The sequence below is a fragment of the Lepidothrix coronata genome, unplaced genomic scaffold, assembly GCF_001604755.1.
Source record: "Lepidothrix coronata isolate B3197 unplaced genomic scaffold, Lepidothrix_coronata-1.0 Scaffold125, whole genome shotgun sequence".
Lineage (NCBI taxonomy): Eukaryota > Metazoa > Chordata > Aves > Passeriformes > Pipridae > Lepidothrix > Lepidothrix coronata.
Window position 1 is genome coordinate 1,328,344 of NW_016690305.1, and position 13,447 is coordinate 1,341,790.

Sequence of the window (13,447 nt, forward strand, 5' to 3'; positions counted from 1 at the left end):
AGACTGCAGCTTACCAAATAACGATCTTTTGTACACTTTTAACTATTTGCAGTTACTCTTGGGTTTTCACTCATTTCTTAGGCAACTTTTCAGCTAGAATGGAAACTGATAGCAGAGAACAACATAATTCCATGAATTTATTCCCAATCACAAACAGTGGATATTGCACAGATACTCACAGCACTATCAAATTCTATGCTTGTAATCCCAGCATTACTACCAGAGAGGGAACCTTTGGGCTCACACCTATCTGCGCAGAGAAAGACGAACAAAAACTTCAGCAACGGATTAGAACAGAAGCTGACACAAAGTGAACCATAATAGGACTTTATTTAGCATCCCACCATACCCCAAAGCAAAAAGGTTTACCTCCCAAGACTTCCCAAAGCTTAACCCTCCGGTCCATGCCTCCTGTTGCGAGTAACCGGGAGCCAGGGCTGAACTGCACTGCATTCACCTCCCCGTCGTGTGCATCCTGAGGGGAGGAAAGAACAGCCACCCAAAATGGAATCAGCACAGGCCCAAACCCCACACAGCACAAAGCCACGCAACGAAAAGGTTACACAGAATCACAGCTGTGGATCTTTCAGCAGTTTATAGGAAACAAAGCCACAGACAAACTCTGCTACGGCTGGTGGGGTATACAGACAGCAAAAAGGCTGATCCTTATCTGGAGAAAAAAAACAAAGGCACATAAAGAACCACACCACAGCAAGGACTCAGCAGGGATAATAAACTGGCAAAAGCCTTACGGTGCTTCCTACGGTGTGGCTTTAAGTTACACCAGAAAAAAAAATAAGGAAAGAGAGGAGAGGACAGAAAGCAGTAGCAGGTGACATTCTGTAGAAGGAAACTAGCTTTTCATTCCTCCATCTAGAGACAGCCATAGAACATGATCCAAACAGTTCATGCAGCCATGGAACACTCAAGTCAGGCTTGAGTTAGGCAAGTCTGCTAGAAAACAGCCTAACAGATGAACTGCATTCCCTTAGTGCACTGGTGATAATGCTGCCTTACACTGGTGATGAAGTAGCGCCAGCACAGTGTGACAGCACCTTCTCCAGAGAACTTGGGCTTAAGCTGTGCTTCCTATCTGCATGTGCAGTGACACCCCTGCTTTCTCACAGCTTAATGTTCTGAATTCTTCACTTTTTAAAACCTGTGAAAATTTTGATATTCATTCCTTTTTATTGCCCTGTTAATTTCACAGCTTTAAACTACTTACCCACACAGTATTACAACCACATTATCAATTAATTTGTTGCATTCCTTTTTAAGTCTTTAAGTAACTGCTCCTTCAAAACCAGCCTTTCTTATATTTTTCTGCAACTTGTTGCTTGAACTTGGTCTGCCAGCTCATATTTTGGGGTCATCACACTTCAAATCTGATCTCCCTGCAGGTACAGAGGAGCCACTCACAACAAAGCTGGTCAAAGGCCTTGCCTAGAAGCTCTGGCTGAGAATGATGGCTGAAGTGACTTCCTTTTCTGCCCTCTACTTATCTCTCCAAAGGTGAGCCCAGTCTGCTCCCTGTGTCTGCCACACCTCTGCCACAGAGTCCGTGCATTAATTCCTGGAATGCTGTGCCAGACCAAATGTGTGTCTTGACATTCTATCTGGGTTCAAAACACAGGAGCTAAAGCCTAACATCTCCTCTGCTGATGGTCCCTTTTCAAGCTCCAGCGGTCACTTGTCATGACCCTATTCTCCCTTAAGGTAACACTGCTTCTTCCTCCACCCCACGACTTCTGCTAGGGAGGCTGGTACCAAGGCAGGCAGGAATACACAAGCCTGCACGCTGCAGTGAGCCACGCTGGGGCTATGGATGAAAAACAGAAGTCATTTCACACCCATGAAAAACTCACATCCAGCTCTGGAGAGCCTGAGAAAGCTCCAGACACCTGTTCAAACAAGCAGCTGCATTACAAGACAATTTCCTGCAGTACCTTTCATTCAGAAGTCCATGCCCTGCACAGAAATTTAAGTTTCGCCTTGTGAGGCCAAAGAACACATAAAGGAGGTCTCAGGTTGAAAACCTTTGATCATGCACAGCAAATGAAGACACCCCACCACCATGAGCTCCTCTTAACCAGGTCTGTTGGATTACATTTGGTGCCACAACTCCCTTCACTGTGGAGAACTGGCCTGAATTAATCCCAAACTGTCAGCAATCTCTTCCTCAATCACAGCTCTACTATGGCATGACAGAACAGAGACTGTTGGGAGCCAAGAGGGTAATGGAGTGTAATTCCTCTGTGCCCTCAGAAAACTTCTTTGTCATCATCGACCTCAGTAAGACAGACATCAAGCACATTGGCTCTGGGAAACACCTGGGCTAAGACTTACAGGGAATGAACTATGCTACCAAACCAAGAACTCCTTCCTGTTTGGCAGCGCTAATAGAAACAGCTCCAGAACATCAGTTCCCACACCAAGAGGATTCACTACCTCCAAAGACAGTAAAAGGAATGGCAGAGCAGAGAATTTGTTCTATACTCACAAAGACACAGATGGCAGTAGTGGGCACTCTCACTTCCTTACTGGCACCTGGATGTGGCTCTACATTATCCTGGGGGGCAGGGAGCGAGGATAAAGAACGCCTCCTGAGATGAAACAAAGTAGAAACGCTTTAAAATGAACAAGGAACACTGTTTCTCTTGAGTTCATCCATCTGTACCTGTCACTTAACTACCCTGTACAGCAAGTAAAAAATGGGGGAAGATACTTTTAACTTCTTTTTATCCCATCTTTCAAAAATTACGTTTGTTGTATAACACTACATTCACTTGTGGCTTTAGGTATTTCACAGTTCACCAGATAAGTTACCTGAACTGATTACTGACCTCATTTTGGAGCAGTCCTTACTTTTTTAATAAGAAGAGAAACATGGCAATGATGGCAGCTCCATCATTACGTCTAGGGAGACTCAACACCATTGCAGCACTACATCCCTGGAAGCAAAATGCTCCATTCCACACCTTGGGCTGCTCCATTTAAGCAAAGACCATCTACCTAAAGCAGAGCTTGGCTTAGAAGGACTGGCTCCACTCTGGACACTAAGCACAGAACCCAATGACTTATTTTAAATAACCCTATTAAAGGAGCAAAGTGCAGTGGAAAGTAAGAGCAAACCCCACATACTCTCTCCACAAAGAGGGGCTCATTACTCTCTTACTGTAGACAGTTTCTAGCCAGAGTTATCAACATCTGAAATCTAATCAGGACAATGCAGCTGGGTTCCATGTTACTTCAGTGGAATACATTCACATGCTGGACTAAGCGCGGAGAATGTTTTCACCTGGCAGCATCAGAAGATTGATGTCCCAAAAGGGGAGACTCAGACAGACTGGAGGGAAAGGTCAGAGGTCAGCACACGGCAAGATGGAAGAAACAGGAAGTTGAGGAGAACAAAAAAGAAAAAAAAAGAAAGGCAGAAGCTAGAAGAAAGGCTGAAAATACTTGCTCGTATTCCCTGTATCACCAAGATTTTGGCGTACATTGAAACCAATATACAAAACAAGGAGGTGAAAGTGTTCTAACCTACCCAAAGATATTAGTGATAGAGTCCAGAAGGCCTCCAGCTGGCTGGGAGAGTCGCTTACTGAAGGAGGGGAGCACAGGTTTAAACCTTGCGAACAGCTTCTCCACATAAAGATCAATACAAACACATTTCATAGCAACACGTCCCTGGAAGGACTCCCTCCCCTGCAGACCCAGCCCAGAGACAGAGAACACCAAAGGCATCAGTGCAAAAGTGACCAGTAACTGCAACTCAGAACATGGCTTGCGAGTCAAGTTTCTGCAACTTCCCTCAACCTCACCCTGTGAATTGCTGGGTTTAGACATGAGCGTGCAAAGTCTGAAGTTTCAAGCAAATTAATCTGTGAACTCATGTAACTACCTCTTACTTTCCACTCACTGCTATTTCAGAGAAAGAAACAGATGCATTTAATCTAGGTGAAGATTATTTTAGTATTTCAGCTAAACCCAGCTGTCTGCAAAGTCACATTGATGTCACGTGTAGTAATGAAGGCAAAACACAACAGGCACTGTTATACCCATGTTATTAACTATTTTGTTTTTACACCTTTAAGATTAAACAGATTTTTTAGGCACTAGTGTAATTTAGTTAAAGCAGCACAGGAAAACCAGCATATCTTAAGCACAGTAACAGAACATAGGACACGAGTTTCCTACTGCTCTGGTGGAAGTACTAAACTGTGTTCCAGCTAAAGGCAACTCAAAACCCTAGGTGACATTCCCAACAGTGTTCCAACTCTCCTGTGCCCCCTGTTCTTGCTCAGTGACATGCTCCACAGCCCTGCTGCCCACCTACCTGGCCACGCGGCTGACGGCTCGCACTGGAGAGGTTTCCTCCGCTGTGTCCGAGGCTTCATCCGCCAGCACTTCGATGTCATCATCCCTGCTGGAGTGAGAGAGAACATCTCATTCCCAACCAGCCACAGCTTCCCATGGAAACCACCCAGCAACAGGCACAACTGACAGGGTGGCCCTGCTCCAGGGTCTGCCAGTGTCCAGGCCCAACCCACTTCAGGTTTATGCAGCTGCAGTAACACGCAGGTAGGTCCAGACAACACACAGACCTGGCTGTCACTGCCAGAGAGGTAACACTCAACATACTAAGTCTGCAAACAAACACAGGCAGCAAATATATTTCAGGTTTTTTCTTTCCAGCTGCCAGTTCCTCATCACTGGTCACAGGGTTGGATTTCCACAGCCGCTATTTCTACTGCCAGACCTGCTTTCCAGATTCTCCTTACTACAGACGTTCTGTTTCAGCTTTCGGCGCTACAAACAGCATCATAACAACCTACCACATTCAGGCCAGGCTTCACTACAGAGTTAATTGTATTTGCTGGAATTGTTACAGAACAACAAAAACACGAGTTACTGCACCACCAAATACAGGTGATATTGCATCAGCACCTTCTGCTGTTTCAGAACAAGGAAGTGTTAAAAAAAAGCACAAGAGTCTGAACTGTCCTCCTTCACCCACACCAAAGACATCCTCATACTTTCTGTACTGTTGTACTTCAGGTGGTGCACCATTAAGTACAAGGGATGTTTTGGTTCACTCCACTGAAGCGCTGCTGTATGACTGAACACGAGTGTGAGGTTCCAACACATGTACCATAAATTAATCCACGTAAATTACTCAGCTAATGCTGAACATTTTCCCCCCATTAGTCACCATGGGCTCTGACAACTAGTATTTCTTTCCTTCAAGGATGATTTTTCCTTCACTGCTGATTTTGCAGGACAAACTATTTTTAAACACACTTGACCAACCTAATGCCATTTGACTGAGGAGGAAGTTTAAATTCAGGCTTTAAATAGGAGTAAACCAGTCTCCTGCCATCAGGTAACACTCAGCTGCAAAAGAAGTTAAAAGGATGGGACTGTTGCATAGCTGCACTTTCTGTTCTAAGATTTGGGAGGACAGTATACATGAAAAGGCTATGGAAAATATATACTCTGATTTAATGTATCAAGCTGATATTTCAATAAAACACTATCAAGTTCTGCCAATATTTCTTTTTAAAAAATCTAAAGTTTGTGCTATTAAAACTATGTAGCAAAAGAACTTTCCATGTTAACAACATAGTTTTAAGTGAATATAAACACCAGGGCACTCCCCTTGAAATGCTGCAATTTTCCCCTTCAGTAAGCAGCACATTTATACAACACAAACTCTCTCCAATTACAAAATCAAAGAAGAAATCCAAACCATCTGTGAAACAGTTTGAGCAGTTTACAGAAGCAATTATGCTACAAGCTCTCTCATACTCCCCATCCCAAACTTTTGTGCAGATCCTGTTCCAGAGCAGATACACTGCTCCTATCCTGTGCCAGGACGTGCAGCACAGGACCCAACAGGATTCCAGGATGTGAATATAAAGACACAGATCTCAGGACGGAGCCTGCACACTGCACTGGAGACTCCCAGCAGTGCCCAGTGACAGTGCAGCAGGTGCTGCTGTCCTGGACTGGGCTTACACCTTATCAGCCCAGGGCAAAGCACCTACACCATCCACTGCCCACTTCAGTCACCTGTTTGAACACCACCCGGGGGTAAACACAGCAGAGAAAGAACAAGAGACTAGAGAGATTTTTCTTTGGCTTACCAGGTAAAGTAACTCCACATTGATCTACTTTTTCCTCAGACAATAAATCCCTCACAGCATGGAAGTGAGGGATATATTTTCACCCATGTTGACTCACTCAGTACCTGTTCCTACAGGAAATCCTTGAGCACATTTGTAGTCTAACCCTTTAAAATCCAGGCAACTCCAGAGTAATTGTTTCATGACTTCGTTATTTCATGAAGAACTATTTTAAAGACCAAAGGCATCATACAACAAATATTTTTATGCTGAGATGACAACATACACCGACCATATGAACCACTCCTGGGACTTTCAGCCCAAGCATCTATTTTGAGTCCTGACAGAGCTCCTTCTTCTGTAAGTTCAAGCAGGGAGAATTACTGTGCATTTCTGACTTTACATGAAAGTTTAAACACTCCTTTCCCTCACCCAATTTAGAAACAACAAAGATCCCATTTAACATGCATCTGCATAGACCTGAGGCACGAACTATGAAGGAGACTCTAGAAATCATGACTGCTTACGGTTCAACAGGCAGGGGCTCTTTGGCAGCTTCTGCCAGCTCCTTCTGCAGCCTGGCCTGGCGTCTCCTAAGAAAAAAGAACCCAGAGTTATTTAAAAAAAAGCACACTCCAAAGGCTACCCTGCACAGTTTTGATGGGCTTCATAAGATTTAAAAAAAAAAAAAGTAAAATAAAAATAATTAAAAAAAAAATATCAGTCCACTGCCCTAATTTTATCCTGATTTTCAAGATACTCAAAGTAGGAGACACAGTTTTCTCACGGTGAATAGCAAAGGACAAGATCACTCCAGTGTGGCAATAAGGCAAAGTGAACCCACGGACCTTTATGACTCACATGGATACAGATTAGTTTGGAGGGCAAAAACTTGCCAAAATAATGATTATGTTAGTAAAGGTAATACAAAACTGCCCATTACTATGAGGCTCACAGTATAGCCCTTACTCTCCAAGTATTGTTAGCTGGGAAGTAAGCTGAAGCAATTCAGAAGAAAAAATATTTTGCAAGGAAAAAAACCATACAAACCTATTTTTGCAAGTTATACATAGCTCAGTCTAATGGCAGATGCTCATTTTAGAGGAATGCAAAAAACACTGAAGTTAGTTAAGCCAAAAAAGGATAAAACTAGGAGCAGTACAAGATTCATTATGAACAGAAGTCCAAATATAATACCAGCAAAAAAACCCCAGTTTCCATCTGATTTATAATCTTCAGGCCACAGTTAAATGTTGCTCAAGAAACAAAAGAACATGTTTTATTCATTTAAAAGACAGGAATGTTTTCACAAAGCATCAGTCTGCATTGGCCAGAAGAAGGAACACAAAGTTCTGGACTCTCACTGTGTTGTGCAAGAACAGAGATCTCAGAGATCAAAACTAAATCTGCTTTTATCCTATGCACTCATAACTGAAAAATACACTGAGTTTATCAAACAGAGGTCATGGATCTCACCTTGAATCCTTTTCATTTTCTGCATTTAAACGATTGGCTTCTTGTGCTTTCTCTGCCATCCAACGCGAGACCAGCTCCTGGTTGTCTTCAGTAGTTTTCCTTAGTTTCTCCTCCAAGGCATTGAAGGTGATCTGGAGAGCATCATATTCATCTTTCAGTGTCTGATTAGCTCGCTCAAGATCTTGCAGTTTGCTACGCAATTCCTGGCACTCTGTTTCCAGGTCAGAAATCTTTTGCAAGTACTCTGCAATCCTGGAATGGCAACAAAATATACAAAACAATGAGGATGTCCTTTGGGACCCGTGCCATCTTCTCTGTGCTGTTTGCACAATGCCTCACAAAGGCATTTTTAGCCCCTGGCCAGGACTCCTAGAGAACATTATAACTCTAATGAAGAACTCGAACAGAAGTCTGGCCCCAGACAAAACAGTTCCTACTCACTTGGCTTCGTTCATCTGCATCTCTTTGTCCTTCTGCTGCATTTGGTTGTTCAGATCAATTACAGACTGGGCCAGCTATGGAGAGGAGAAAACCACGTTACAAGTTGCAGGGGTGCCAGCTGGATACCACACCCTGAGCAGCCACCAGTGCACACAACACACTGGTGGTCTGTGTATCAATCTGGCTGTGATCCAATTCAAAGTATGCATCACACCTTTAAGGTCTTTTTTCCCCAGCTTCCTATGCAGATCTGTTTACTGCCCTTATCACATGGGTCATTAAAACAGAGAATCCACTTTCAAAAATGGGTTGTTAAACAGTTACTGTCCTTTCTCTCTTCCTTCAAAAAGTTTCTTTAATAAAGTCACATCAAACGAAATGCATATTAGGAAGAAATTTCAGTAGTAGAAAAATTAATATAGAAACTAAAAATTGCCAAGTAAGTAAACCAAAAGTGAGTGCTGACAACCAAGAAACAAATCTTCCTGCTTTGGCCAGGACAGCCATTGTAGGAGACATGCAGGTCCTACTGTAAACTCAGGTGTCACCAAGAGCTTTGCCCCAAAGAAAGTTGCTGGTGGAGTGTCTGCAGTGCACAGGCCAACACTGCAGAGCTGCAGCTGCCAGATCACAACTCTCCAGTCAGAGCTGGGAGAAAAGTACCTGCCTGGGCAGGTGGCTTTTAGAACACCACCTTGGGGGAAAAGAAGGACTTGTCAGAGCCCTGAGTAGTCGGTGCACACCTCCTGTAGAAAGCTGTCTCCCCTTTGGAAAGCTCAGAATTGCTGACACTGGAGCTTTTCCACACCTCCAGTGAAATGTGTTCAGAGGAGCATGACAGCATTTTCCAGGTCATTCACACCTTTTCCCTATAGAATTCTGCAGTACAATTCAGGTACCAGCTTCTGGACTCATTCAGTCCACCACTGTGCTCCTAAAAACCCCAATTCTGCCGATGAAGCCTCCACATCTCCCTGCTAAAAAACCCTCCAAAAACACAAACTCAAACCCCCTGGCTTTTCCTCTCTTCCAAGCCCAAGTGCCATAGCCACAGAGCTCCTGGGCTGTGACCCAGCACTCCCTTTCCAGTCCAACACCGTGGCTCTTCCAACCTTTGTTTGTGCTTGTTTATTCCATCCCCTCTCACAGCAGTGGTGCTGCAAAGCAAGACCAGTGAAACCACACATGCCACCTATGCTCTCACTTTTCAGTGTACAACTAGTGGTCATAGACAGCTCTGTGACCCACATCAGTTCCTTCCTCCTCTAGTACAGTTAAAAACCTATTAGTGAAACACAAAATTAAGCACTTAAAAATCATGCTGTGCTGACAACGTAAGCTCTCATCTCCTGGTGTCAGTGTTACAGACCAGCCACCTCTGGTTGATTTTAATCATCAAAAATTGGGGAAGCTTAAAAAGGCCCTACACAAAAGGAGGAAAAAATGATGATTAATAAGCTTGGTAAAATTACGGTCACACCCCCTGAGGGCCATGTAGGGACCACTCAGAGCACGAGAGGACTCTCTGACCTCGCCACGTTTCTTGTGCAGCTCAGTGAGCTCCTCTTGGTGCTTTATCTTCAGCTGTGCCAGTTCCTGCAGCTGAGCATCATTCCACGTGCCATCGTGTCCTGGGCTGCAGCTGGAGAGAGGAGAAATGTCACAAACCGGAATCAATTGTTTCTGTGCCTTTGACAGTCTCAGGACATTGCCTCCCTTGGATTCTCTACACTGCACCAGAGACACAGGTCATTCACAACAAACCAAACCTGGCTCCCACACCACACACTCCTGCACCAAAAAGTTACATTTCCTGAGGACTAGATTCACCTTTTTGTACATCTGTAAAACAGAATTCAAAATCAAATGGAAGATAACTAGCCTTCGTTTAAATTTGCACGAAGAAAAGCGAGTCTTAAAAGCACACTCTCCAAATGCTGGAAGAATTACAAATGTTTTACCCCCTCGATTTGTTCTGGAGGTTGCTGGTGGACCTTGAAGATGCTGGGTATCTGGAGAGGGCACAGAACCAAAATCCAGGGCATCAGGGGTGTAATTCCCAGGCTCTTGGGTTTACAGTCCCAGGTGTGACAAGTCACTTGTCCATTGTGCTGTCTATGCCCTGATTGCAGGTAAGTTTTGGAGTGGTTACTACTTGTGTTTTACAACACAGTATTACTGTAAGATAATCTTGAATTTCTACACACCAGAACACACATATCACTTCCCCAAAACAACCGTGACCGTAACATTTATCACTCATGTCTCTGAAAGCACAGAGGCAGAAACAGAGAAAAACGGGCTTTTAAAAGGCAAATACACACATACACACATCACACACAGACTCTGAGCACATCTGCAGCTATATTTTGAATTACAACTTTTAAAAAATCGTAATTTTAACTTCATTATAGCAGACAAACAGAACAAGGCAATTGCATCCCTTCCTGCAGTCATTCCACCTTGTAACAGTCCAGTGGGAAACAGATAATGCATCCAGAAGCTGAAAGGCCTCACAGTGATATCAGTAACTTAATGCTCTTCTCAAAAAACAACCAACCAACCAATCAACACCTCGCTGAACTAATGCTGCACTAATTGCATTCCTGAAACACTGTGTGCAAACAGACAGGAAGCCAAGTCCTGTGGTAATATCCAACACATCCTATAACTCTGGCCATGCATACCCCTATAGCCAGAATTAGGTACTCTTCCCTTGGCCTCGAGGGAAGTAAAAACATTTTTCCTCAGCTATCTAGGATTAGAAGAGTAATTCTGTTTCAAAAAACTGTCATATATTGAGCACAGTATAGGAGTTTAGCTTAGTATTTACTTCAAGGTGCTGTTTCTGTGCTTGTCTTCTCATCCTCATCAACTCCAGCCCCGTCTCTTGGAGCAGGTGCTCAACCAGGGTCCGATTCCCATAAACTGGAGATGGTTCAAGACAACTGCAGCCATCAGGAAGCTTTTGGGAACTCTCACACAGTTCACTCCAGCCTGCTGGCCAAACACTGACATTTTGCCTGCAAATCCTCCTTCTCTGCTATATTGATTTGGTTTGTACTCCAGTCAGACACACCTGCACAGTTCTGCATTACAGAGCTGTGCTGGTTCCAGGACAAGGGCAAAAAGAACTTCAACAGAGGAAGCAATTCCCATTGAAGTAGGAATTCTGGGCTCCTTAGCCCTGCCTTTTCTTCAGGTACACCAAAGGCAGAACCCAAGAGACTTTCCCTATGGGATGTAGAGGCTGTCCAAAGGACACTGCTTTTCTGTGGAGTCAAACACCAGCAGAATGAGCAGCATGACCTCTGCCTGCAGCACCAGAGTGCTATTCCCAGGTTAGAGAGGACTCCTGCTAAACAGCAGGCAGAAGAAACCTTCCTTTTAGCATCTGGTGCTTATTTGGGACTGACACTTCACAATCATGGTTTTTTTTCTATTCTCCCCTTCTATGTAATAACAGGGATTGAAAGAAATCAAGACATCAGTTTCTCCCTGCACTGCAATCCAACAATTTCATAATCCTTAGGAACTAAGAGCAGGCAAATATTATAAGCATTACAAGGCAAACAGATCAGAAGCAGCGGCTCTTTCTGGTCCATCTGCACACTGTGAGTTTGTGACAAATCAATTTCTGTCCCAAACTTGGTCAGACTTTTTTGTAAATGTACTGTAACTTCATCACATGCTTAGACACCGTTGTAACTTATTTTTAGTTCAACAGATTTCCCAGTTTGTTGTGTGCCAGATCACTGTAGCATCCCAGAAGCTGTTTGTGTAAGGTTTAGGTTACAGGGTGCACCACAGAGGAGGAGTTTTACACACCTGATCTCATGTCTGCTCTGCATGTCATATTTTTCTGCTTGAAGCTTATCAGCCAGCACTGCATGAAGGTCTGACTTCTCCAGCAGCTTGTTATCTGCAAGAGCAAAAAGTGCAATTAAGAAGATAACCAGAAAGCAAATCCAGATTCCCACCTTCTCCCACCAGCTATGATCTAGTCTCTTTAATTACTGTGACACAACCAAATGCTATGGGAGCCTCCACCACATTAGTGTGCTCTCTCTCCTCTTTGATCTCAGCAGGTTAAGGCACTACCCACCTATAACCCCAAGAATTCCTCCTTAGTCCAGATGCTGTGTGGGACTGGTGTAAGAAAGCTTAACAGAGAGAGAGAGAGACTGCTCAAGTGCATTGCTATCTGACAGAACAGGAAGAGTTCGAAGTTCAGGCTCTTTACAGCCCCTCGGAGGACAGCAAAAAGAACAGCCCGGCAGAGCCCCGCTCAGCCCCAGCTCCAGCTCCAGCCCCGCTCAGCCCCAGCTCCAGCTCCAGCCCCGCTCAGCCCCAGCCCCGCTCAGCCCCAGCCCCGCTCAGCCCCAGCTCCAGCTCCAGCCCCGCTCAGCCCCAGCCCCGCTCAGCCCCAGCCCCGCTCAGCCCCAGCTCCAGCCCCAGCCCCGTGTGCCCATGCCGGGTGACCGCTCCGGACAGGGCCGGGCAGGGGAGCCCCGCACAGACAGTGCCGGCCCCAGACCAGCTCCCGGTTGTACAAAGGAGCGTGAGCACGGTCAATAGCACTATTGTTCCCAATTCCACAAGCATCTGGGCAGGAATCGGGCAGACAATTCACACATTCAATCACTGTCCGCACCACAAAGCGCCTCGTCCTCTGAGGGAACTCAGAGAAACAACTACTCATTTTCCCCGATAAAACAGAACCCCGACTTTTCCCAGCTGCCACAAACACGTCCCAGCGACACAGCGAGGCCCCGGGCCCTGAGCCCTCCCGGTTCTCCCGCTTTCGAGGAGGGGCAATCCCAGAATCCCAGAATGGCTCGGGCTGGAAGGGCCCACGGCGGTCACCTGGTCCCCCCTCCCTGCTCCGGCAGGGCCATCCCAGAGCACGTGGCACAGGATTGTATCCAGAGCGTTCTGGAATATCCCCACTGAGGAGACTCCACACCCTCCCTGTGCAGCCTGTTCAGAGCTCGGCCACTGCACAGCAAGGATGTTCTTCCTCATGTCCAGGTGGAGCTTCCTGAGCATCAGTTCCCGCCCGTTCATCTTGTGCCATTGCTGGGCCCCCCGAGCAGAGCCTGGTCCATGCTCTGCCCCGTCCCCGCAGGCACTGACGGCACAGACGGGTGCAGGAGCAGCGCTTACACTGGACGATGATCTCCTCGAAGGCCTGGCGCTGCAGCCGGTCCCGCCGCCGCAGCTCCGCCGCGATGTGCCGCTTCCAGGGGGGGAACCCGGCGGCGCGCAGCCCCGATGCCATGTCGGCGGGCCGGGGGGGCGGCGTGGGAGGAGCCCCCTGAGAGCCCTCAGAGCTCCCACAGCCCGCACAGCGCTCGGAGAGCCCTCAGTGCGCCCTCGGATCCCTCACGGCCGGGCCGGACCCG

General features: G+C 45.9%; 1 protein-coding gene across 7 annotated transcripts in view; it reads right to left on the reverse strand.

Annotated features, from left to right (window-relative positions):
- The window catches only part of ATG16L1 (autophagy related 16 like 1), a 23,526-nt gene extending 10,102 nt beyond the window's left edge, over positions 1-13,424 (reverse strand). Inside the window, exons 1-12 of one of the 7 annotated variants that reach the window (XM_017826223.1) lie at positions 13,209-13,424; positions 11,871-11,964; positions 9,573-9,684; positions 8,043-8,116; positions 7,602-7,853; positions 6,653-6,718; positions 4,337-4,426; positions 3,545-3,601; positions 3,299-3,346; positions 2,501-2,603; positions 370-475; positions 180-250 (exon numbers count right to left, since the gene is read on the reverse strand). In XM_017826223.1, coding sequence (XP_017681712.1) covers positions 180-250; positions 370-475; positions 2,501-2,603; positions 3,299-3,346; positions 3,545-3,601; positions 4,337-4,426; positions 6,653-6,718; positions 7,602-7,853; positions 8,043-8,116; positions 9,573-9,684; positions 11,871-11,964; positions 13,209-13,323 — 1,188 coding nt within the window. In that variant the 5' untranslated portion in view covers positions 13,324-13,424. The remainder of the gene's footprint in view (positions 1-179; positions 251-369; positions 476-2,500; positions 2,604-3,298; positions 3,347-3,544; positions 3,602-4,336; positions 4,427-6,652; positions 6,719-7,601; positions 7,854-8,042; positions 8,117-9,572; positions 9,685-11,870; positions 11,965-13,208) is intronic. The other 6 variants (XM_017826221.1, XM_017826220.1, XM_017826225.1 and 3 more) reach the window with 6 other exon arrangements.
- Between the last annotated feature and the right edge of the window lie 23 nt (positions 13,425-13,447).